Here is a 27,595-nt window from a genome sequence, read left to right as displayed (position 1 = left end):
CAATAAATGAGTTGGTAAAAAGAACATCAAATTATTTGCCCATTTATTTTCAATTTGTTAGTAAAATTTATTAACAATCCTTTTACTTACATATGTTTAACTTGAAGTAATTTGTGAAAAAAAATTGCTAGGTTTCTTGAACAGGAAAACTATCTAACTCTTCTCACATAGAGTAAAAGAAGAAAGAAAACTGTATATTTCTTCTGTAACAATGTACACACCAAACCTCCAAGGGAGTACTCCCCTCCAAAGGATATAAAATGTCCTGTCTATGTAAATGAATTAACAAAAACCAAACTCTTACAAGAGTTCCTCACCCTCTTATATAGACTCCCATCCCTACTAACTAACTATTATTAGAATGTTAACAAAATTATTTTAAAATGTGTTGGTTTGCACACTGTCTTTGAAAGACATCCATAGGCAAATTATTTAAACTTTAAATCTTCTAATAAATGTTGGCAATTATAAACAACAAATATCTTCCATATATATACCAATTGATTTTTAGAAAATTTCTTTGAAAAGTTGTGTATTAGACTGAGTGGTACCGGACTGCATCTTATATTAAAGCAAGATTTTATGCTATTTGAATCTTGTGAATGCAAAAAAAGTAATTGAAGGAAGAGTTTATCAGAAATAATCAGTCAAAAAATTTGTATATATATATTATCAAATTCGGACAAAACTGATTGTTTTGTATCAACTTGACTCTAAAGCTATATTCTACTGTGGAGCTGTTGAAGACATGCCTTGCAAAAAAAAAAAAGTATATGATTGATCTATTCAAGCCATGACTTCAGTTCGATAATTTTCCCACTCTCCATATATTGAGCTAAAAGTTTCTCCTCCAAAGGTTTTTGCACACTCAAGAACTGTTTCTCTGGCACAACGTTCCCATGACATTGCTATATCCTCAAGTGACCATGTCCGATCCAAGCATCTCAGAAAGCGAATCAGCTTTGATTTTGCTATTGTTGATAGGTCTTTATGGCATTCAGTACTGTTGAAGTTGAATAAAAAGGAATCAAGGGAGATTTAAACTATCGAGATAAAATTCTTGTTGATGAAATATGAAACTTAATATTTATAGGATCCAATATTTCTGACATTCAAATAGTTTCATAGTCATAATTTTACAAACATGACTTAATGAATAACTGCTTAAGAATATAAACAGAAGAAAATCATCTTAATATCTAACCTGACTTCTGACAGCTCTTTGTCTACAATAACAGGCAAAGAAGTTGGATAATTTGTAGGAACGAACAACCTTAATGGTTTGATTATTGACTGCATCACAAATATTCATGGTTAATGTAACAGAACACAACAAATCAATGTGTGCAAAGTTCATAACAGAATATAAAGTATTCACCTTTTTATCTGCAAAAGTATGAGATTCTACGTTCATATTGAACGATACTGCATTGAAAAGGAATTCGATAACCAACCCTTCACTATCCTCAGCCGCTACTCCCGACGCTTTAAGAAAGCTGACATTTTCTCCAACAACAATCACACTGTCTACCAATCGATGGTTGATCTCCTTTAATTCTTCTAAAAGAGAAGAATTTTCCTGCTAGAGTTACCAATGCTAATGTTAAGGAATGCATAAATTAAGAAACAGATACCTAAGTAGTGCATTTAGAGTTGAAAAAAAAAATTAGTGGAAAAAAACTAGAATGAAGGTATATTACCAAAATTCTTGGCTTCTTTTTTTTATATGCGACCGAAGTCCAGTCAGGTTCCTCAGCATCAGACAACTGGTTGAAACTGTGGCTTCGAGACCTTTTCCTACCAGGTTGTGAAAATGCCTCACTTTTCTCAGTTTGTGCAATGAGGTCCGGTTGGTTTTGTTGTTGAACCATCTCTCGTGGTTCATCTAAGAACTCTGAAGTTGCCATCACATCATTCAAATAGACTGCGTCTCTCATTTCATTAACTGATGCGCTCAATGCTTCAGGTGATATGACGGCTAACTAGAAGTATATCACAATAATAGAATTTAGGACAACCACTTTTTATGATTTAAAGAAATGCAAATAAGAAGCATGGAAACCACAAGTTTTAGACCAACCACTTTAAGAATGCGCTTCACTTCATCACTTGGCTCATCAAAATTCAGCGTAGATTTATCAGAAAATTCTTTAAGCTCATTGTAGTTTTCGGTCAAGGGTGAAGCTGATGTCTCCAGACTGTTTACACTGACCCTCAATGCTTCACTTGCTTTCTCTGAACCTTGGGCTTGCTTCTGTACGGCATTGTCAGGACCTGAGTTTGAAAAATTGTAAAAAACATTTTCCAGTAAGCACAGATAACATGGAAAACATAGCATAAAAATGTACAACCCTAACTGATTAAAAAAAAACCTGAATTAATAGATGTACCTTTCATGATAGACACTTGATCTACATGCTGTGGGAAATTGCTATATTGTTTTTCCACTTGCTGCTCTTTTAAGCATGGCTTGTTCTGCTGAGAAACAAGGTTCAATATACTAGAGTTCTGTGGTCCCAATTGTTGTGTTGATGGTTTCGCTTCTACTATTTTTAATTGCTGCTCCTTTAAGCATGGCTTGTTTTGATGAGAGACATCCTTCCATATACAGGAATTCTGTGTTCCCAATGGTTGGGGTAATGGATTCGTTTCTATTATTTTCTCTTGCTGCGGCTTGATTTGCTGAGAAACATCCTTCCATATTTGAAAATTCTGTGTTTCCAATACTTGAGTTGGTGGATTCGTTTCTATTATTTTTTCTTGCTGCGGCTTGGTTTGCTGAGAAACATCCTTCCATATATAAAAATTCTGTGCTCCCAATACTTGAGCTGATGATTTCGTTTCTGTTATTTTCGCTTGCTGCGGCTTGGTTTGCTGAGAAACATCCTTCCATATATGAAAATTCTGTGTTCCCAATACTTGAGTTGATGGTTTCGTTTCCATTATTTTCACTTGCTTCTCTTTTAAGCAGGGCTTGTTTTCCCCAGAAACATCCTTCCTCATATAGTAGTTCTGTGTTCCCCATGCTTGTTGTGATGGTTTCGTTTCAATTATTTTCAATGGAGAAATACTAGAACGTGATGGACCTTGATGATGGGAAGAAACATTCTTTGGGGAAAAATTAGATTCTACAAACTTTTCTGCTTCATCTAGAATCTTCTTGGTATCGGTGGTTATTTGGCATTTCTTCAATTTGAAGAGTGCCAAAACACATCCTGTTTGTTTCATTTTCTTCATCAGTTTTTCCAAAAGATCTGTATTTGATCCTTGAGGAAAAGACGCAAGCTGAAGAAATTTAACATAAATATAAAAGATTAGTGGTAACAAGAAAAAAAATGTGTAAATCTAGGATCATAGTTTGCTTGAATCAATCACCAACCTGTTGAAGCGCCTTATTCATCTCTAGATAAGAGACATAAACTTTTGAAAAATAGGCACTATTCATCTTTTGAATCTGCAATTAAAAGGACCAATATACAGTTACAAAAAATGTATATCTTTTGCCGTGCACGTTAGAAAATTTAAAAAAAATGATGGAATATGCATTCAATATCAAGATAGAAGGAAAAGAAAGTGAAGAGAAACAACTTCTTCATTACCTCTTGGTAAACCTGCTCCTTCCAATCCGTATCTGCAGATTTTCCAGTTTCTGAAATAGAATAGGTAAACATGATCATTAAAGCTAGAAAAAATCACACATGCTGGGAGCATCAAAGAGAACAAGCCTTGCACATCTCAATACCTTGAGCAGGGAAGACTTCCCCTGAGGCATTAGAGTTTGAGAGACAAGGTTTGGATTCAGCATTCATTGGTGGTTGTGAAAATAGTTCCTTTGTCTTTTTAGATAACCAATGACAGTACTCAGCCTGCAAATAGATGCAGATCACGAACTCGATAAGACTATTATAGTTTTCAAAACGAATTCTTCACATGGAATTAGAATACGACAATGAGATGCAATGAAGAAATTATCAATTTGAAAGTGAATTCTTTCCGGATAACAAAAATTGTAACTTTGTTCCCACAATCCCAAAATATATACCTCATTGTCCGCAGCACCATTCAGTTTCAGCTCAAATCTTTGCAGTTGTCGAACAAGCCCAGATGTCGAAGGTCCATCACTTTGATTCACTACACCTTCCAAGCTACAACAATTAACAACTTGATAATCAGTTAACGTGACACACAAGACAGGGCTAAAATAATTGAATGTAACACGAGAAATTACAATAATATTCTGGTATTGGTATGCATCTTACCATTGTTTCATAAAACGTTTACGAAACTCTGGCAATTTCCATCTTAGAGTTTTCATCTTGGTGTTGGTGTCCATAATAACACAGGCAAAAGGTACTCTATATCCCTGAAAAGCCATAAAATAAAATGCATTAGAAAACAGGAATGGGTGGAACATTTATAATGTGAAATGTCTAGTATTTTCTACAACAGTCTTAGCATACGCAATTACTCATGGCATCAGCATTCATCAAAAGCAATATGGTATTTGGATGGCTAAGCCAATCCAACCCAATACTCACTTACAAATACCAGATAAACTTCTGGATCACGTCTCACTAGTGCAAATACCCACTGAAATTTCCCAACCACGCTTCAATTCTTAACCCCTCTAAGCATGGGTTTAAATACTGTTTATGCCGATATTTCGGCCAAAACAAAAGGCGGCAACTGCTACTACATCATCCATCACATTTATTCACAGAAGTTTCTTTTATAAGTCTTAACAGTAATCATCACCCAGCAAAATCTTGAAAAACCAATTATATCACCTAGAAAAATTAAATTCAAGACCTTAACAAATCAACAACATAACAAATCAACGTAACAAATTACCTTAGCCAATACTAAGGCTTTATCTACACTCTCAAGGATCACAAGAAATCTCCCTTTGCACTAAGGTTTTTTGTACGGTCAATCCTTTTCTTCTTTCTAAGAACGTTTCTCTCTCTCTCTTTATTTTCCTAATAGCCAGAATTTCTATATATTTAGGAGGTGTCTAATATAATGACAACTATATATGATATTAATTTTTCTTATGTGGAATATACACATAACTCTATTTATAATAAAGGCCCATAACTCTATTTATAATAAAGGCCCATAAGGAGTAATATATTTATATAATATCTTTTTATTATATTCCCACATTGTTTAATTTGTATTCTTTTTCTCTTTACACCCCCTATTTTAACTTGTTGCAGCTAATTAATAAAAGGTAAAAGGCATTTTTTTTTCTATAACTTAGCAATCATGTTCTAAAATAAAAGGTGTGCACTAAATAACACTAACCTCTGAACAAAAACACCAAAGTTACAAGACTACCTTATTTCTAAGATCTCTTCTCTAAAGAATTTTTTACCCCGAAAATTGCACTTATAAGGAAACATACACCATTCAAAACTTGAAATACTCTCCAAAAAAAATTACAAATTTTCATGATACAATAACAACAATAATTTTTTAAAAAAACTACAATCTATTCACAACTATAGATAGCAAAAAGACTCTACATATATTCTCATCGTGCAAACAACAAACTACCTAGATTCAAAATAAATTGAATTAGTTCTAGAACAATTCACACATGGATTACCAAATCGTATACAACATTAGATTCCTTCACAAAAGTCTTAAAACCAATCCACACATTCATATATACACATGCAATCCACACAGTCATACATATACATACACATGCATTCCATACAATCATACACTTATGCATGCCTTAAAGTCTTACAACAAAAGTTAGACGAACTCACTCATCAAAAGTCCTAAAAGTTTTTTCAAAAATCTTACTCTGATACAAAAAAGTCACATCCAAGGATGCCACAATTACGATTGAAAAGTAAAAATTTTTAAAATCATAATATCGTTACGAAAATCCAAAATCAATAAGTATGTACAATTCAAGAAAAATGAACCAAAACTCCAAATTAATTATAAAGTAAAACTCTACATAAAATAGTTTTTTCAAACAATCATAAATTCTCCAATTCTCTTATTCCATTTTTCGCACTATACAACATCTGAACCGACTACATCATTCATTCTTAACCCTTCTAAGCATGGGTTTAAACACTGTTTATGCTGATATTTCGGCCAAAACAAAAAGCTATGTGATGGCAACTGCTATTACATCATCAATCACATTTATTCACCAAAATTTCTTAGGATGTCAACCATTACAAACAGAATATAACTGTGACATAAAACCTAAAATACAACCATGCCAAAGTACCCTATTCTATGATCACAACACATAATACCAATCCACTTGTAACCCTTAACATTAATTATCACCCAGCAAAATCTTGAAAAATCAAGAACTTACATCACCTAGTAAAATTAAATTCAAAAACCATACCTTTGTTAATGGACTATTGACATAGAGTGAAATAACAGTTATGTAATTTGTAAAGCATGCAATATGGTGTGTCACGTCTCTTATGCAACCGTGCCCCCCAAAGCGATATATTACATAACATATCTTTTGTGAAAATATTTATTATTATTAAAATATAGAGTATTATTAAATTATAAAATATCTTTTGTGAAAAGATAATTTTAAAGATAAATCAATTTTATCATTTTAATATAGATAATTATTTAATGACGCAGATGATTTTTTTTTATTATGACTAGTTATTTATGTAACATCCCAATATCTCACACTGGATAATTCATAATATATGATTTTTTTTTATTATGACTAGTTATTTAAGTTTAAGAAGTAGATACTTAAATGATAAAATTAAAGGAAACAAATTTATATACACTTACAAAATAAGAATGTCTTTATTTTATTATATAATATTAAATCCAAATATAAAAGTAAAATTATTTACATCCAAGCTCATTTAAAATATTATACATGTATGAATTGTAGGGATAGTAATAAACTTTAACGTGAGATTGTAGAAATTTTAATAATTTAGAGAAATATATAAATTTGGTTAAATATTTTAATTAAAAGATAAAATGGTTTGTTACTTATATTTAAATGGTTTAATTTATTTTAAAAGATATATTTGAATATTGTTATATACTATATATATTTACAAATTTAAAAATTATCTCAAGATATCACCAGATATAATGAGTTTTGGCACTTGCTTAGTGAGTTGTTAGCTCACCCAATGAGAATACATAATGAAAAAGTCATGATAGATTGATGAGAAACACAATCACACAACCAAACAAAGACAAAAGGGTAATTTAATTTTACCAAAGAATCATCCATAAAATTGAGTTATAAATATCACAATTAAACACAAATAAAATCAAACAAATTCTAAGCATATCAACATTATCTTTGGACTTCACTATCCGGATACATGTATTGATGTCTGACTCTAGGAGTCCAACACTTGTGTGTGGTGGGACAACTTGTTTACTCAAGCTGCCATAGACAAGGTTAATCCGTCAAACATCTATGGCCAAGGAAAAACAACTAAACTAAGGATCTCCTGCTACTGTTCAAGACATACCCCACCCTTCTTTACTTGAGACTAGATGGTTATTAAAGTGACAGGATGGTCCCGAATACGGAATCCCTACATACACTAAATAAAACCATTACAATAACTTTTCCTTGAAATCCTTCTCACATCGCAAGTCATACATATTCACAGTCATATTACAATAAATCATTCCCAATTCCAAATAAACATGCATTGAATTCATTTTAAATTATTTCAAACAACACAAAAATAATTGAACACAACAAATTTGCACTAGCTTTGAGAGAACACATAGAGAAGATATGTTTTAGATAATAAAATTCGCAAACTAAACTTTTATTTATATTTTTTAACTTTTAATATTAGAATAAGAAAGTCTCATTATTTAGAACATCCTATCAATGTTCTATTTTCTAGACCTTCCCAATATCAAAATATAATTGCAAGACACCAATAATACACATAATTATTAAAATTTATTAACATAATTAATTATGAATCTCTTGATGATTAAATTTCAAATTCCTCTAATAATAACTTATTTCTCAATAATTATGAAAAAGAACTCCATTTACAAAAAATAATATAACAATTAATTATTCAAATTCTATATCTAGAGACATTTCTGATTAAGCAATCTAAATCAACACTAAAAATCAATTTTCGGTTTTCTTTAAAATCTAAAATTGAAGTTTACTATTTTCCAAACATCAATTGTTTTTCAGTTGGTACATTTTAACAATGTGTATCGGGTTTTAGTAGACAAAAATACCCTCATATATATCATGTATTCTAAGTTTTTATAAGGTTAAAGGTATTTAAATAATTTTCATTCTAAAAAAAAAACCCTCAAACCCTTACCTACCTACCGCTCTCATTCCTGTGAATAATTTCTCCTTCATCTCTCTCACTCCAACCTTTTCTTTATCATCCATACTCTAACTCCAATTTAAAAAATCGGAAACACTTGCCTAACCCTAATCCACCTTTCTCACTTATCCAATTTGTTTCTCTCTCATCTTCATACTCTCCCTCACCCACACACAACCCGCGACATTGCAATGTGTTGTTCTTGCTCTATTCGTTCATTTATTTTTCACTTTAATAACAAAATAATTGATGATGTTGATGTTGATTTTTTATTGGAGAGAGATGAAAGAGAAAGTGTTGAAAGGAATGAGAGACATGAGTAATGCGTTTTTTTTTAGTTTTTATAATGAAAATTATTAAAATACCCTTAACCTTAAAACTTAGAATCAATGATATATAAGGGTATTTTTGTCTACTAAAACCTGGTATACATTCTAAAATGTACCAACAGAAATATACATTCCAAAATGTACCAACTGATAGCAAAACCCATGATATATATAAGGGTATTTTACATTTTTTTTAATCATCCATGAAAGATATAATAAGTCAATATTACACATAAGAAAATGGAAAAGTATGAAAAAGTCTTCGATTGTTGCTGTCTAGCTTCCAATGCTCCTCGAATGATAGTCCCTCCAAAATGTAAATGGGCAAAATTCTACAAATATTTATAAAGATTTTTGTTATTTGTAATCACCGATTAACTTTCAATCAGTTAATAAAATTTATTAACCGTCATTTTACTTACATATATTTGACGATCGAGCTTTAGTAATTTGTCAAAATAATGTAAATTATCAACTAATATTGGTTATTATCAATTAATTTTAAAGACATCCATAAGTAAAAACTTTAAATATTCTAATAAATTAGTCTTTGCTCCTAAGTCTTGGCAAGCCATTAAGAATAAATATCTTCTAATAAACATCGTCGTTAGAGACCTCAATGAACAGGAGTCTCATAGGCCTCATACGTCTGCTCCTCAAAGGCTCGCTCCTCAACAATATGATCATCCTCAATAGAAGCTACGTGCTTCTCCGAGCAAAAAACGGTAAGTCTTCTCCTACCTTCGCGCTGCGCATAACTCTTTCCTCGAGAACTCGCATCTCGAGAACTAATTAATGATCCACCGCGTGTTCTTCCCATTTCTAAAAAGTCAAATTATTACATAAAGCAAAATCACATAAAATATTGTTTGAAATATAATTAGTAAACTATAAAAAAAATTTCAAATTAAAAAAATTAAACTAATAATAATTAATTTATTAACTTCAATAAAATTAAATAAAATAAACAATTACGCTAACTAATTCTAAAAAAATTTAAAAATTAATTTCATAATTTATTAACTATAAAAAAATTAAATTAAATGAAATTACGTAAATAATTACAAAAAGTTTTACTAACCGTTAACATTCAATATAATAATATTTAATTCAATAAATTTGAAAAGTTTAAATATATCAAATATGTACTTCATTTAAATATATAAAATTTAAACAATTCATTTCAAAAATAAAAATTGAAAACTTTATAAAATAATAAATTAATAAACTAAAACGTTAAAATATATTTTATGAATAACTATAAAAAAATTAAAATAATTAAGAAAAATATTCGTTGAGCCTTCAACGGACACCCATATCCATTGACAGATGTTGATATTAAAATATTTTTTAAAAACAAAATTGTGATAATAGATCTCACATTGTTTTAAGAGTAAAAACTAACGACAATTTAAATGCATATTTCTCCTTCTTGGATGTAGGTTACAAGTTTTACAAATTTCAAAGTAAACAATCTTTTCAAAAAGATAATTATAACTCTAAAAATGCTATTTCATTATACTTGAAATCAAAAGAATCTGATGTCTTAACTCATTTAACGAATGTGCTGAGAAAATTGTCTTTCTCATTTAACTTGGTAACCTATAAAAGAAAAAAAATCAACAATACAATTGCAAACATTTAGCTCTTGGAATTTGCTATGAAAATATGTTGGAAATAACATGTTAAATAGCTTAATTTGATTGTTAGTTAACTTGTAACAACATCCACATTCTACTAATAATCAACTCATTAAATAGAGAAACAAGAAAAAATTAGAACAACTTTATTATCAATTTTTTCTTATAAGCTAGCTCCATAAGTTTGTCTATGATAACTTGTTAAAAGGCTCAGCACACAACATATATTAGCTATTGTAATGGTGCATAATTTATAATTAACGAAAGAAGCTACATAATTTTGAATTTAATTAGTATTATTGTTCTATTTCTCTCTCTACTACTTGAATAAGTTTCATAAAGCATTATCTCTTTTGACTTGTGAAATTGATTCAAATAGATTATCCATAATTAAGGAAATAAATGAATCAAGAATAACTAAAGATCATAAGCAAATTCTTCTCTATAGACAACTAACTACCATATGATTTAGCAAACATATCAAGCATAAAACAAAATAATCAAAACATGTTGGAAGAATTCCTTCTACAATTGAATAATATCTTGATTGATAGCTTGACAATCTCTATTAGAGGCTTTATAAGACACCAATAAGGAGATTAATTAATAATTGAAGTAGTTGTGTCAATGACATGTGTTACTATAGGGCGAGAGCTGACGGATCAAATCCAGTAGTTGTGTCAATGAACGGTCAGCTTAGCATGTCCACATTCATACTTTACCAAATCCATTATTCATACAGGAGTCGTTCCTCCCTGGAACGCTCGTTCATATTCCACAACATTTTCAAATCACATTTTCTCCATCTTTCATAAATAAATATCTCAGTTAACTATCTCTTACAAAGATTCCAATAAACTTAAAAATAACGAACGTTCAACCTGAACTGAGAACAAGATCGAACACGTGGAGCGAACACGAGATATCTCAAATTTTGAACTAGATTAATATCAAGGGTTGATACCGAATTGAGAGATAACGAGTACAATAATATATTCCAAGAACGAATGAGCCGAACATCAATTTCAACGTTGAGTCAATTAGATGAACTGACTCTTGAGAACTCACTCAGAACATTAAAAGACTAAACCAAGAATATGGACTCTAGGGTGAAACCAATGAATAAAGATATTTCAAGGCATTCAAAAACTGGTACTTAGAGTGATTCACCGGAAGAAACCGAACACTTGTGTTTAATTGAGTTTAGTATCAAGAAATCAAAATGTCATTCAAAGACTGAACACTATAGAGAGCGAACCCTAGAGGGCTTAAACGAACGCTCGTATTAAAATTAGCTTAAGGAAATGGAACGAGTGCCTGGTGTAAGACCGAGCACCCATAAACTTAATTAACATACAAAGGCTTGATAACATAGTACGATAACATTGAAGTAGTGTTTACGAACAATAAAATATACAATTACATATATACTTAGATTTATAACCGAACGTTAATACCCAACTGTGCTTGGCCGAACGCTCATGCACAATATTATGAAGTGCAGACGCTCGTCCTCAACCAGGATTCTTCCCAAATGAAAGAATCCACTACAAATCCAAATTCACTAGAAAACCGAACGGTTAAGGACCGTTCAGTAACGTACGTACTCTTTCTTAGGGAAATTTCATATTCAAAATTCATATATATTCAAACTCATTTCTTGACATATAACTTCATAACTTTCCACATTCATATCATAATCACTTTCATATTTCATAACATCCAAACATAGAGATTTCATATATTTCATGCATCAGAACATAGCACAGCCATATTTCATTTCCAGTCATCAAATCAACGAACGTTCATACAGCACAATAAACATACAGATTAAATTAAATAAGCTTCCCTTACCTGATACGTGAATGAACGTCCTAAAGGTAGGTTTTGGTTCGTTCGACTACAAATCTTTCTACTCTCAACGATCAACATCTCTTCAAACTAAACCAAACAACATGAAACCAAAAACAACTTAGACTACATGCCCGCATGCAACCAGAGCTTGGTTTGCATGTAGCGGAAGACGAACGACTAAAGACAGATACACTTACCCGTTCAAACTTGAAACTTGTTCGGTTCAAAATGAAGCATGAGACGCCAGAAGTGCTTCCACGGTGCCTGAACAGAGATCGGAGTAGAGAAAGGGTGAGTTTTGGTAGAGAGAAGGGCGAAATTCTAGAGAGAAGAAGGAAAAATTGAAAGATCAGGTTCTGGGGAAGAAGGTGCATGCAGAGAGAGTGGGACGGATTTTCAGAAAATCAGTTTTGCTTCCCACGTCTAAACGAACGTCCGCTCGTCTGCTGACACCTGCATTCCACTATCTGATTTTCGAATCCTCGTTGATTGACACCTGGCGTCCGCGCAGAGGGGTTTTGGGTGCGTTTTTAATGATTCTGACATGAGGGGTTTGGGTGCGTTTTTTCGAGGCTGACAGAATGGCAGGACAACCAGCCTTAGTGGAGGAGATGTAGAGGCAGATGCAAGCCATGCAGGCAGAGATTGCAACCTTGCGAGCGGAGTGTGTTGTGGGGTAGAGAGAACAGTCAAATTAACAGCCGGTGGTGCTTGCTCATGCTCCTACAGTGGAGCTTGCTCAAACTGAACCCGAGGGAGCTGCTCAAGAGGAGAACAGTTCCAGGACTAGTTTGGTTCACCCGACTAATGCTGGTCGGGCCGGTGCGCTTCACCCGTTCACATTGGCCATTATGGAAGAGCCAGAGAAGATGCCTCCAACGATTATCAAGTACGACAAATCGGGGGATCCGAAGGAGCATCTGAGATCATTTGCGGATGCCATGGCGATATATTCGCCGAATGACTTAGTTTGGCGCATGGTATTCTCCCTATCACTTAAAGGAGAAGCCCTAACGTGGTTTCATTCCCTTCGCCCTCGTACCATAGACGGTTTTGGTATGCTAAGAAATTTGTTTGAACAATAGTTTGCTTCCAATCGAGCCCAAAACCTTACTTATATGGAGCTAACGAAAATTAAACAAAGAAAAGATGAAATCCTGATGGATTTATGGACCGATACAAACGGTTCATTTGACAAGTAAAGGACGTCGACAAAAAATTCATTATGAGCACTGTGGCATTATTGACCTAGGGAACGTTCTAAGCGAACTCCTAGAGTCCACCGCTCGGTGAGTAACGTTCTCGTAACTATCACCTTAGCATTCCTAACCTAGGGAACGTTCTAAGTGAACTCTTAGAGTCCACCGCTCGATGAGTAATGTTCTCGTAACTCTCACCTTAGCATTCCTATCCTAGGGAACATTCTCGTAACTTTCACCTTAGCATTCTTGACCTAGGGAATGTTTTAAGTGAACTCCTAAAGTCCACCGCTCGGTTAGGAACGTTCTCGTGACTCTCACCTTAACATTCCTCACCTAGGGTAAATTTAAATCTCTCTTGAGTATGACTATTGCCAACACTCTAAATATGAACCTCCCTTAACCTTCTCAACTAATTATTTTCATCTACATTATTCCAACAAATAGAGTTAGGATGATCTCAAGTTTTCTCATGTCGCCTATACATCACACTAAAACACATGTGTAGTTTTCCTCCTTACGAAAGACTACTCTTTCATTTACTACACTCATGTCATACCAAAAGTAAAATACAACCACAACAAAGCACATATGAATTTGATACATCGTTCATACATCACATCCTTATACAATCTTAAATCATCACGCATCCTTTAATTCAATTAACATTAACAATACATAATTCATTTTCTATTGCATTAGCATAATAATGACTTCCAACATTTCCATTAAGCACATCAAAAGAAGGAAAAACACAACTCAACCTATAGACCTCTAATCAAAGATCCCAACCGTGAAAAAGAAGATTTATATGTTTAAGACAACAAATTGTCAAAATTTCAGCTTGATCCAACGATTAACACAATGAAAATAAAAATTTTCCCGAGATGACTCGGACATGAAAAACTAACTTGCCCAACGAGAGATTGTCCTGCCCAACGAGAAGGCCTCTTTTACTCTCTACCATAATCAGTTTTGGCAATTGCTTAGGGAGTTGTTAGCTCACCCAATGAGAATGCATAATGAAAAAGTCATGATAGATTGATGAGAAATACAATCACACAAACAAAGACAAAAGGGTAATATAATTTTATCAAAGAATCATCCATAAGATTGAGTTATAAATATCACAAATAAAATCAAACAAATTCTAAGCATATCAACATTATCTCTGGACTTGACTATCCGGATACATGTATTGATGTTAGACTCTAGGAGTCCTACACTTGTGTGGTGGGACACCTTGTTTACTCAAGCTGCCATAGACAAGGTTAATCCGTCAAACATCTATGGCCAAGGAAAAACAACTAAACTAAGGACCTCCTGCTACTCTTCAAGACATACCCCACCCTTCTTTACTTGAGACTAGATGGTTATTAAAGAGACAAGATGGTCCTGAATACGGAATCCCTACATACACTAAATAAAACCATTACAAGAACTTCTCCTTGAAATCCTTCTCACATCGCAAGTCATACATATTACACAGTCATATTACAATAAATCATTCCTAAATTCAAATAAACATGCATTGAATTTAAAATAAAAAAGTCTCATTATTTAGAACATCCTATCACTTATAATATTATATTTTCTAGACCTTAAAAATATCAAAATATAATTGCAAGACACCAATAATACACATAATTATTAAAATTTATGTCATACCAAAAGTAAAATACAACCACAACAAAGCACATATGAAGTTACTTAGATGTTTAAATTTCAAATATCTTGATGTTTAAATTTCTTGATGTTTAAATTTCAAATTCCTCTGATAATAAGTTATTTCTCAATAATTATGAAAAAGAACTACATTTACAGAAATAATATAACAATTAATTATTCAAATATCTAGAAATATTTCTGAGCAATCTAAATCAACATTAGAAATCAATTTTCGGTTTTTGATGAATAATTTATCTATTGGTAAATTTTATAAATAATTTATATCTTTTATTACGGATAGATTTGTCTATTGGATAACATTTGTCTTAAAATTCATTAATAAAATTGGTTGAAAATTTATAATTATTATTATGGATGAATTTTCTATCAATAAATGAGTTGGTAAAAAGAACATAAAATTATTTGCCCATTTATTTTCAATTTGTTAGTAAAATTTATTAACAATCCTTTTACTTACATATGTTTAACTTGAAGTAATTTGTGAAAAAAAATTGCTAGGTTTCTTGAACAGGAAACTATCTAACTCTTCTCACATAGAGTAAAAGAAGAAAGAAAACTGTATATTTCTTCTGTAATACACACAAAACCTCCAAGGGAGTACTCCCCTCCAAAGGATATAAAATGTCCTGTCTATGTAAATGAAATAACAAAAACCAAACTCTTACAAGAGTTCCTCACCCTCTTATATAGACTCCCATCCCTACTAACTAACTATTATTAGAATGTTAACAAAATTATTTTAAAATGTGTTGGTTTGCACACTGTCTTTGAAAGACATGCATAGGCAAATTATTTAAACTTTAAATCTTCTAATAAATTAGTCTTGGCTCCTAAGTCTTGTTGGCAATTATAAACAACAAATATCTTCCATATATATACCAATTGATTTTTAGAAAATTTCTTTGAAAAGTTGTGTATTAGACTGAGTGGTACCCGGACTGCATCTTATATTAAAGCAAGATTTTATGCTATTTGAATCTTGTGAATGCAAAAAAAGTAATTGAAGGAAGAGTTTATCAGAAATAATCAGTCAAAAAATTTGTATATATATATATTATCAAATTCGGACAAAACTGATTGTTTTGTATCAACTTGACTCTAAAGCTATATTCTACTGTGGAGCTGTTGAAGACATGCCTTGCAAAAAAAAAAAGTATATGATTGATCTATTCAAGCCATGACTTCAGTTTGATAATTTTCCCACTCTCCATATATTGAGCTAAAAGTTTCTCCTCCAAAGGTTTTTGCACACTCAAGAACTGTTTCTCTGGCACAACGTTCCCATGACATTGCTATATCCTCAAGTGACCATGTCCGATCCAAGCATCTCAGAAAGCGAATCAGCTTTGATTTTGCTATTGTTGATAGGTCTTTATGGCATTCAGTACTGTTGAAGTTGAATAAAAAGGAATCAAGGGAGATTTAAACTATCGAGATAAAATTCTTGTTGGTGAAATATGAAACTTAATATTTATAGGATCCAATATTTCTGACATTCAAATAGTTTCATAGTCATAATTTTACAAACATGACTTAATGAATAACTGCTTAAGAATATAAACAGAAGAAAATCATCTTAATATCTAACCTGACTTCTGACAGCTCTTTGTCTACAATAACAGGCAAAGAAGTTGGATAATTTGTAGGAACGAACAACCTTAATGGTTTGATTATTGACTGCATCACAAATATTCATGGTTAATGTAACAGAACACAAAAAATCAATGTGTGCAAAGTTCATAACAGAATATAAAGTATTCACCTTTTTATCTGCAAAAGTATGAGATTCTACGTTCATATTGAACGATACTGCATTGAAAAGGAATTCGATAACCAACCCTTCACTATCCTCAGCCGCTACTCCCGGCGCTTTAAGAAAGCTGACATTTTCTCCAACAACAATCACACTGTCTACCAATCGATGGTTGATCTCCTTTAATTCTTCTAAAAGAGAAGAATTTTCCTGCTAGAGTTACCAATGTTAATGTTAAGGAATGCAGAAATTAAGAAACAGATACCTAAGTAGTGCATTTAGAGTTGCAGAATTTACTAAACAAAATAATGATATATTATTATTCAGTAGAGTGCATTTGTGAAAAAAAAATTAGTGGAAAAAAACTAGAATGAAGGTATATTACCAAAATTCTTGGCTTCTTTTTTTATATGCGACTGAAGTCCAGTCAGGTTCCTCAGCATCAGACAACTGCTTGAAACTGTGGCTTCGAGACCTTTTCCTACCAGGTTGTGAAAATGCCTCACTTTTCTCAGTTTGTGCAATGAGGTCCGGTTGGTTTTGTTGTTGAACCATCTCTCGTGGTTCATCTAAGAACTCTGAAGTTGCCATCACATCATTCAAATAGACTGCGTCTCTCATTTCATTAACTGATGCGCTCAATGCTTCAGGTGATATGACGGCTAACTAGAAGTATATCACAATAATAGAATTTAGGACAACCACTTTTTATGATTTAAAGAAATGCAAATAAGAAGCATGGAAACCACAAGTTTTAGACCAACCACTTTAAGAATGCGCTTCACTTCATCACTTGGCTCATCAAAATTCAGCGTCGATTTATCAGAAAATTCTTTAAGCTCATTGCAGTTTTCGGTCAAGGGTGAAGCTGAAGTCTCCAGACTGTTTACACTGACCCTCAATGCTTCACTTGCTTTCTCTGAACCTTGGGCTTGCTTCTGTACGGCATTGTCAGGACCTGAGTTTGAAAAATTGTAAAAAACATTTGCCAGTAAGCACAGATAACATGGAAAATATAGCATAAAAATGTACAACCCTAACCGATTAAAAAAAAACCTGAATTAATAGATGTACCTTTCATGATAGACACTTGATCTACATGCTGTGGGAAATTGCTATATTGTTTTTCCACTTGCTGCTCTTTTAAGCATGGCTTGTTCTGCTGAGAAACAAGGTTCAATATACTAGAGTTCTGTGGTCCCAATTGTTGTGTTGATGGTTTCGCTTCTACTATTTTTAATTGCTGCTCCTTTAAGCATGGCTTGTTTTGATGAGAGACATCCTTCCATATACAGGAATTCTGTGTTCCCAATGGTTGGGGTAATGGATTCGTTTCTATTATTTTCTCTTGCTGCGGCTTGATTTGCTGAGAAACATCCTTCCATATTTGAAAATTCTGTGTTTCCAATACTTGAGTTGGTGGATTCGTTTCTATTATTTTTTCTTGCTGCGGCTTGGTTTGCTGAGAAACACCCTTCCATATATAAAAATTCTGTGCTCCCAATACTTGAGCTGATGATTTCGTTTTTGTTATTTTCGCTTGCTGCGGCTTGGTTTGCTGAGAAACATCCTTCCATATATGAAAATTCTGTGTTCCCAATACTTGAGTTGATGGTTTCGTTTCCATTATTTTCACTTGCTTCTCTTTTAAGCAGGGCTTGTTTTCCCCAGAAACATCCTTCCTCATATAGTAGTTCTGTGTTCCCCATGCTTGTTGTGATGGTTTCGTTTCAATTATTTTCAATGGAGAAATACTAGAACGTGATGGACCTTGATGATGGGAAGAAACATTCTTTGGGGAAAAATTAGATTCTACAAACTTTTCTGCTTCATCTAGAATCTTCTTGGTATCGGTGGTTATTTGGCATTTCTTCAATTTGAAGAGTGCCAAAACACATCCTGTTTGTTTCATTTTCTTCATCAGTTTTTCCAAAAGATCTGTATTTGATCCTTGAAGAAAAGACGCAAGCTGAAGAAATTTAACATAAATATAAAAGATTAGTGGTAACAAGAAAAAAATGTGTAAATCTAGGATCATAGTTTGCTTGAATCAATCACCAACCTGTTGAAGCGCCTTATTCATCTCTAGATAAGAGACATAAACTTTTGAAAAATAGGCACTATTCATCTTTTGAATCTGCAATTAAAAGGACCAATATACAGTTACAAAAAATGTATATCTTTTGCAGTGCACGTTAGAAAATTTTAAAAAAATGATGGAATATGCATTCAATATCAAGGTAGAAGGAAAAGAAAGTGAAGAGAAACAACTTCTTCATTACCTCTTGGTAAACCTGCTCCTTCCAATCCGTATCTGCAGATTTTCCAGTTTCTGAAATAGAATAGGTAAACATGATCATTAAAGCTAGAAAAAATCACACATGTTGGGAGCATCAAAGAGAACAAGCCTTGCACATCTCAATACCTTGAGCAGGGAAGACTTCCCCTGAGGCATTAGAGTTTGAGAGACAAGGTTTGGATTCAGCATTCATTGGTGGTTGTGAAAATAGTTCCTTTGTCTTTTTAGATAACCAATGACAGTACTCAGCCTGCAAATAGATGCAGATCACGAACTCGATAAGACTATTATAGTTTTCAAAACGAATTCTTCACATGGAATTACAATACATAAATTTGTTGACAATGAGATGCAATGAAGAAATTATCAATTTGAAAGTGAATTCTTTCCGGATAACAAAAATTGTAACTTTGTTCCCACAATCCCAAAATATATACCTCATTGTCAGCAGCACCATTCAGTTTCAGCTCAAATCTTTGCAGTTGTCGAACAAGCCCAGATGTCGAAGGTCCATCACTTTGATTCACTACACCTTCCAAGCTACAACAATTAACAACTTGATAATCAGTTAACGTGACACACAAGACAGGGCTAAAATAATTGAATGTAACACGAGAAATTACAATAATATTCTGGTATTGGTATGCATCTTACCATTGTTTCATAAAACGTTTACGAAACTCTGGCAATTTCCATCTTAGAGTTTTCATCTTGGTGTTGGTGTCCATAATAACACAGGCAAAAGGTACTCTATATCCCTGAAAAGCCATAAAATAAAATGCATTAGAAAACAGGAATGGGTGGAACATTTATAATGTGAAATGTCTAGTATTTTCTACAACAGTCTTAGCATACGCAATTACTCATGGCATCAGCATTCATCAAAAGCAATATGGTATTTGGATGGCTAAGCCAATCCAACCCAATACTCACTTACAAATACCAGATAAACTTCTGGATCACGTCTCACTAGTGCAAATACCCACTGAAATTTCCCAACCACGCTTCAATTCTTAACCCCTCTAAGCATGGGTTTAAATACTGTTTATGCCGATATTTCGGCCAAAACAAAAGGCGGCAACTGCTACTACATCATCCATCACATTTATTCACAGAAGTTTCTTTTATAAGTCTTAACAGTAATCATCACCCAGCAAAATCTTGAAAAACCAATTATATCACCTAGAAAAATTAAATTCAAGACCTTAACAAATCAACAACATAACAAATCAACGTAACAAATTACCTTAGCCAATACTAAGGCTTTATCTACACTCTCAAGGATCACAAAAAATCTCCCTTTGCACTAAGGTTTTTTGTACGGTCAATCCTTTTCTTCTTTCTAAGAACGTTTCTCTCTCTCTCTCTTTATTTTCCTAATAGCCAGAATTTCTATATATTTAGGAGGTGTCTAATATAATGACAACTATATATGATATTAATTTTTCTTATGTGGAATATACACGTAACTCTATTTATAATAAAGGCCCATAACTCTATTTATAATAAAGGCCCATAAGGAGTAATATATTTATATAATATTTTTTTATTATATTCCCACATTGTTTAATTTGTATTCTTTTTCTCTTTACACCCCCTATTTTAACTTGTTGCACCTAATTAATAAAAGGTAAAAGACATTTTTTTTTCTATAACATAGCAATCATGTTCTAAAAAAAAGGTGTGCCCTAAATAACACTAACCTCTGAACAAAAACACCAAAGTTACAAGACTACCTTATTTTTAAGACCTCTTCTCTAAAGAATTTTTGACCCCGAAAATTGCACTTATAAGGAAACATATACCATTCAAAACTTGAAATACTCTCCAAAAAAAATTACAATTTTCATAATACAATAACAACATTAATTTTTTAACAGATCAAAAGAACATCACAACAAATTGCCCAATGTATCATACAAAACAAAAACTACAATCTATTCACAACTATAGATAGCAAGAAAGACTCTACATATATTCTCATCGTGCAAACAACAAACTACATAGGTTCACAATAAATTGAATTAGTTCTAGAACAATTCACACATGGATTACCAAATCGTATACAACATTAGATTCCTTCACAAAAGTCTTAAAACCAATCCACACGTTCATATATACACATGCAATCCACACAGTCATACATATACATACACATGCATTCCATACAATCATACACTTATGCATGCCTTAAAGTCTTACAACAAAAGTTAGACGAACTCACTCATCAAAAGTCCTAAAAGTTTTTTCAAAAATCTGACTCTGATACAAAAAAGTCACATCCAAGGATGCCACAATTACGATTGAAAATTAAAAATTTTTAAAATCATAATATCGTTGCGAAAATCCAAAATCAATAAGTATGTACAATTCAAGAAAAATGAACCAAAACTCCAAATTAATTATAAAGTAAAACTCTATATAAAATAGTTTTTTCAAACAATCATAAATTCTCCAATTCTCTTATTCCATTTTTCGCACTATACAACATCTGAACCGACTACATCATTCATTCTTAACCCTTCTAAGCATGGGTTTAAACACTGTTTATGCTGATATTTCGGCCAAAACAAAAAGCTATGTGATGGCAACTGCTATTACATCATCAATCACATTTATTCACAAAAATTTCTTAGGATGTCAACCATTACAAACAGAGTATAACTGTGACATAAAACCTAAAATACAACCATGCCAAAGTACCCTATTCTATGATCACAACACATAATACCAATCCACTTATAACCCTTAACATTAATTATCACCCAGCAAAATCTTGAAAAATCAAGAACTTATATCACCTAGTAAAATTAAATTCAAAAACCATACCTTTGTTAATGGACTATTGACACAGAGTGAAATAACAGTTCTGTAATTTGTAAAGCATGCAATATGGTGTGTCACGTCTCTTATGCAACCGTGCCCCCAAAGCGATATATTACATAACATATCTTTTGTGAAAATATTTATTATTATTAAAATATAGAGTATTATTAAATTATAAAATATCTTTTGTGAAAAGATAATTTTAAAGATAAATCAATTTTATCATTTTAATATAGATAATTATTTAATGATGCAGATGATTTTTTTTATTATGACTAGTTATTTAAGTTTAAGAAGTAGATACTTAAATGATAAAATTAAAGGAAACAAATTTATATACACTTACAAAATACGAATGTCTTTATTTTATTATATAATATTAGATCCAAATATAAAAAAATAGTTTGTAAAATTATTTACATCCAAGCTCATTTAAAATATTATACATGTATGAATTGTAGGGATAGTAATAAACTTTAACGTGAGATTGTAGAAATTTTAATAATTTAGAGAAATATATAAATTTGGTTAAATATTTTAATTAAAAGATAAAATGGTTTGTTACTTATATTTAAATGGTTTAATTTATTTTAAAAGATATGTTTGAATATTGTTATATACTATATATATTTACAAATTTAAAAATTATCTCAAGATATCACCAGATATAATGAGTTTTGGCACTTGCTTAGTGAGTTGTTAGCTCACCCAATGAGAATACATAATGAAAAAGTCATGATAGATTGATGAGAAACACAATCACACAACCAAACAAAGACAAAAGGGTAATTTAATTTTACCAAAGAATCATCCATAAAATTGAGTTATAAATATCACAATTAAACACAAATAAAATCAAACAAATTCTAAGCATATCAACATTATCTTTGGACTTCACTATCCGGATACATGTATTGATGTCTGACTCTAGGAGTCCAACACTTGTGTGTGGTGGGACAACTTGTTTACTCAAGCTGCCATAGACAAGGTTAATCCGTCAAACATCTATGGCCAAGGAAAAACAACTAAACTAAGGATCTCCTGCTACTGTTCAAGACATACCCCACCCTTCTTTACTTGAGACTAGATGGTTATTAAAGTGACAGGATGGTCCCGAATACGGAATCCCTACATACACTAAATAAAACCATTACAATAACTTTTCCTTGAAATCCTTCTCACATCGCAAGTCATACATATTCACAGTCATATTACAATAAATCATTCCCAATTCCAAATAAACATGCATTGAATTCATTTTAAATTATTTCAAACAACACAAAAATAATTTAACACAACAAATTTGCATTAGCTTTGAGAGAACACAGAGAGATGATATGTTTTAGATAATAAAATTTGCAAACTAAACTTTTATTAATATTTTTTAACTTTTAATATTAGAATAAGAAAGTCTCATTATTTAGAACATCCTATCACTTCTAATGTTCTATTTTCTAGACCTTCACAATATCAAAATATAATTGCAACACACCAATAATACACATAATTATTAAAATTTATTAATATAACTAATTATGAATCTCTTGATGATTAAATTTCAAATTCCTCTAATAATAACTTATTTCTCAATAATTATGAAAAAGAACACCATTTACAAAAAATAATATAACAATTAATTATTCAAATTCTATATCTAGAGATATTTCTGATTAAGCAATCTAAATCAACACTAAAAATCAATTTTCGATTTTCTTTAAAATCTAAAATTGAAGTTACTATTTTCCAAACATATTGTTTTTCAGTTGGTATATTTTAACAATGTGTATCGGGTTTTAGTAGACAAAAACACCCTTATATATATATATATATATATATATATATATCATGTATTCTAAGTTTTTATAAGGTTAAGGGTATTTTAATAATTTTCATTCTAAAAAAACAATCCTGAAACCCTTACCCACCTCTCTCATTCCTGTGAACCCTTTCTCTTTCATCTCTCTCACTCCAACCTTTTCTTTATCATCCCTACTGTAACTCCAATTGAAAAAATCAGAAACACTTGCCTAACCCTAATCCACCTTTCTCACTTATCCAATTTGTTTCTCTCTCATCTCCATACTCTCCCTCACCCACACACAACCCGCGGCATCGCAATGTGTTGTTCTTGCACTGTCCGTTCATTTATTTTTCACTTTAATAACAAAATAATTGATGATGTTGATGTTGATTTTTTATTGGAGAACTGTATCATATATTTTCCCTTATTATTATTAAATTTCATTTTTAAATTAAGTCACGGTAGAGATGACAGAGAAAAGGTTGGAGTGAGAGAGATGAAAGAGAAAGTGTTGAAAGGAATGAGAGACATGAGTAATGCGGTTTTTTTTTTTAGTTTTTATAATGAAAATTATTAAAATACCCTTAACCTTAAAACTTAGAATCAATGATATATAAGGGTATTTTTGTCTACTAAAACCTGGTATACATTCTAAAATGTACCAACGGAAATATACATTCTAAAATGTACCAACTAATAGCAAAACCCATGATATATAAGGGTATTTTACATTTTTTTTAATCATCCATGAAAGATATAATAAGTCAATATTACACATAAAAAAATGGAAAAGTATGAAAAAGTCTTCGATTGTTGCTGTCTAGCTTCCAATGCTCCTCGAATGATAGTCCCTCCAAAATGTAAATGGACAAAATTCTACAAATATTTATAAAGAGATTTTTTGTTATTTGTAATCACCGATTAACTTTCAATCAGTTAATAAAATTTATTAACCGTCATTTTACTTACATATATTTGACGATCGAGCTTTAGTAATTTGTCAAAATAATGTAAATTATCAACTAATATTGGTTATTATCAATGAATTTTAAAGACATCCATAAGTAAAAACTTTAAATATTCTAATAAATTAGTCTTTGCTCCTAAGTCTTGGCAAGCCATTAAGAATAAATATCTTCTAATAAACATCGTCGTCAGAGACCTCAATGAACAGGAGTCTCATAGGCCTCATATGTCTGCTCCTCAAAGGCTCGCTCCTCAGCAATATGATCATCTCAATAGAAACTACATGCTTCTCCGAGCAAAAACGGTAAGTCTTCTCCTAGCTTCGCCTTGCGCATAACTCTTTCCTCGAGAACTCGCATCTCGAGAACTAATTTATGATGCACCGCGTGTTCTTGCCATGTCTAAAAAGTCAAATTATTACATAAAGCAAAATCACATAAAATATTGTTTAAAATATAATTAGTAAACTATAAAAAAAAATTCAAATTAAAAAAATTAAACTAATAATAATTAATTTATTAACTTCAATAAAATTAAATAAAATAAACAATTACGCTAATTAATTCTAAAAAAATTTAAAAATTAATTTCATAATTTATTAACTATAAAAAAAATTAAATTAAATAAAATTACATAAGTAATTTAAAAAAGGTTTACTAACAGTTAACATTCAATATAATAATATTTAATTCAATAAATTTGAAAAGTTTAAATATATCAAATATGTACTTCATTTAAATATATAAAACTTAAACAATTCATTTCAAAAATAAAAATTGAAAACTTTATAAAATAATAAATTAATTAACTAAAACGTTAAAATATATTTTATGAATAACTATAAAAAAATTAAAATGATTAAGGAAAATATTCGTTGAGCCTTCAACGGATACCCATATCCGTTGACGGATGTTGATATTAAAATATTTTTTAAAAACAAAATATTGATAATAGATCCAGACCTTATAATGGACAATACGTTAGATACATTAATGATATTATCTCAACGGATTTAGGACCTAAAAAATATCCAATAATCTCACATTGTTTTAAGAGTAAAAACTAATGACAATTTAAATGCATATTTCTCCTTCTTGGATGTAGGTTACAAGTTTTACAAATTTCAAAGTAAACAATCTTTTGAAAAAGATAATTATAACTCTAAAACTGCTATTTCATTATACTTGAAATCAAAAGAATCTGATGTCTTAATTCATTTAACGAATGTGCTGAGAAAATTGTCTTTCTCATTTAACTTGGTATCCTATAAAAGAAAAAAAATCAACAATACAATTGCAAACATTTAGCTCTTGGAATTTTCTATGAAAATATGTTGGAAATAATATGTTAAATAGCTTAATTTTATTGTTAGTTAACTTGTAACAACATCCACATTCTACTAATAATCAACTCATTGAATAGAGAAACAAGAAAAAATTAGAACAACTTTATTTTCAATTTTTTCTTATAAGCTAGCTCCATAACTTTGTCTATGATAACTTGTGAAAAGGCTCAGCACACAACATATATTAGCTATTGTAATGGTGCATAATTTATAATTAACGAAAGAAGCTACATAATTTTGAATTTAATTAGTATTATTGTTCTATTTCTCTCTCTACTACTTGAATAAGTTTCATAAAGCATTATCTCTTTTGACTTGTGAAATTGATTCAAATAGATTATCCATAATTAAGGAAATAAATGAATCAAGAATAACTAAAGATCATAAGCAAATTCTTCTCTATAGACAACTAACTACCATATGATTTAGCAAACATATCAAGCATAAAACAAAATAATCAAAACATGTTGGAAGAATTCCTTCTACAATTGAATAATATCTTGATTGATAGCTTGACAATCTCTATTAGAGGCTTTATAAGACACCAATAAGGAGATTAATTAATAATTGAAGTAGTTGTGTCAATGACATGTGTTACTATAGGGTGAGAGCTGACGGATCAAATGTTACTACGTGTTTGAGTCGAATGAACCGACCGATTAAGGTACGAAAAAGAACTTCGGAACCGATCGGGCACAAAAGCAGTTGAGTATAGTTAAAACGTAATTAATATGGTAATTGTTATTGATGAGTGATTAATGTGACATTAAGAGGTAAATTAATAGGTCTTATTTTTGTAAACAAGTAGAGGTCTAATTTCGAGTAAGATACACTTTCTATAATTTGATTACTTTAGACCTTCAGAAAATAGATATCTGACTTGAGCGTCAAAGTACCTTCTGCAGGTCACCCCCCTTAAACCGATCGATCATCCAGAACGGAAGAAATGAGCAAACGTTCGTCCATATAGGAGAGTTGACTAGGATCCGTCCTTGTCCCAATCCAACAGAAACATTTTGACGCCCACCGTGGGGCCGAGGATAGCAGAAGAAACCTAGTTGAGACCATAAGGATGGCAGGACAACCAGACCCTTTGGCCTTAGTGGAGGAGATGTAGAGGCAAATGTAAGCCATGCAGGCAGAGATTGCAACCTTGCGAGCGGAGTGTGTTGTGGGGTAGAGGGAACAATCAAATCAACAGCCGGTGGTGCTTGCTCATGTTCCTACAGTGGAGCTTGCTCAAACTGAACCCGAGGGAGCTGCTCAAGAGGAGAACAGTTCCAGGACTAGTTTCGTTCGCCCAACTAATGCTGGTCGGGCCGGTTGCTTCACCCGTTCACAGTGGCCATTATGGAAGAGCCAGAGAAGATGCCTCCAACGATTGACAAGTACGACAAATTGGGGGATCCGAAGGAGCATCTAAGATCATTTGTGGACGCCATGGCGATATATTCGCCTAATGACTTTGTTTGGCGCATGGTATTCTCCCTATCACTTAAAGGAGAAGCCCTAACGTGGTTTCATTCCCTTCGCCCTCGTACCA

At 31.8% G+C, this 27,595-nt stretch overlaps 2 protein-coding genes across 2 annotated transcripts; both read right to left on the bottom strand.

Annotated features, from left to right (window-relative positions):
* Positions 1-585: 585 nt before the first annotated feature.
* LOC148202531 (uncharacterized) lies at positions 586-9,500 on the bottom strand. Its single transcript, XM_088109644.1, has 12 exons — positions 9,306-9,500; positions 4,260-4,363; positions 4,043-4,145; positions 3,743-3,866; positions 3,600-3,649; positions 3,380-3,454; positions 2,391-3,285; positions 2,081-2,274; positions 1,701-1,982; positions 1,379-1,579; positions 1,205-1,293; positions 586-1,003 (listed from the first exon to the last, which is right to left on the bottom strand). Exons 1-12 carry the CDS (start codon positions 9,498-9,500, stop codon positions 787-789), a joined length of 2,529 nt encoding a protein of 842 aa, XP_087965770.1. The 3' UTR covers positions 586-786.
* Positions 9,501-16,182: 6,682 nt separating this feature from the next.
* LOC148202530 (uncharacterized) lies at positions 16,183-27,494 on the bottom strand. The gene is made up of 13 exons (XM_088109643.1): positions 27,385-27,494; positions 19,970-20,021; positions 19,769-19,872; positions 19,552-19,654; positions 19,241-19,364; positions 19,098-19,147; positions 18,878-18,952; positions 17,890-18,784; positions 17,580-17,773; positions 17,233-17,481; positions 16,825-17,025; positions 16,651-16,739; positions 16,183-16,449 (listed from the first exon to the last, which is right to left on the bottom strand). The coding sequence occupies exons 1-13, from the start codon at positions 27,492-27,494 to the stop codon at positions 16,233-16,235; spliced, it is 2,463 nt and encodes an 820-aa protein (XP_087965769.1). The 3' UTR covers positions 16,183-16,232.
* Between the last annotated feature and the right edge of the window lie 101 nt (positions 27,495-27,595).

This window comes from Vigna umbellata, chromosome 3 (assembly GCF_029865625.1).
Source record: "Vigna umbellata cultivar VRB3 chromosome 3, Vumbellata_1.0, whole genome shotgun sequence".
NCBI classification, from domain to species: domain Eukaryota; kingdom Viridiplantae; phylum Streptophyta; class Magnoliopsida; order Fabales; family Fabaceae; genus Vigna; species Vigna umbellata.
Note: the sequence above shows the minus strand (reverse complement) of the source record. Positions and strands in the feature narration are given on the sequence as shown.

Coding starts and splice junctions, on each gene's coding strand:
- LOC148202531 (XM_088109644.1), bottom strand. CDS start 9,500: ATGGGAAGAACACGCGGTGGATCATTAATTAGTTCTCGAGATGCGAGT. Junction 4,364..9,305: donor ATGAGGCCTATGAGACTCCT/GTTCATTGAGGT, acceptor ATGGCTTTTCAG/GGATATAGAGTACCTTTTGC. Junction 1,004..1,204: donor AAAGAGCTGTCAGAAGTCAG/GTTAGATATTAA, acceptor CAACTTCAACAG/TACTGAATGCCATAAAGACC.
- LOC148202530 (XM_088109643.1), bottom strand. CDS start 27,494: ATGGCGTCCACAAATGATCTTAGATGCTCCTTCGGATCCCCCAATTTG. Junction 19,655..19,768: donor AAACGTTTTATGAAACAATG/GTAAGATGCATA, acceptor TAATTGTTGTAG/CTTGGAAGGTGTAGTGAATC. Junction 17,482..17,579: donor TGAAGCGCATTCTTAAAGTG/GTTGGTCTAAAA, acceptor ATATACTTCTAG/TTAGCCGTCATATCACCTGA.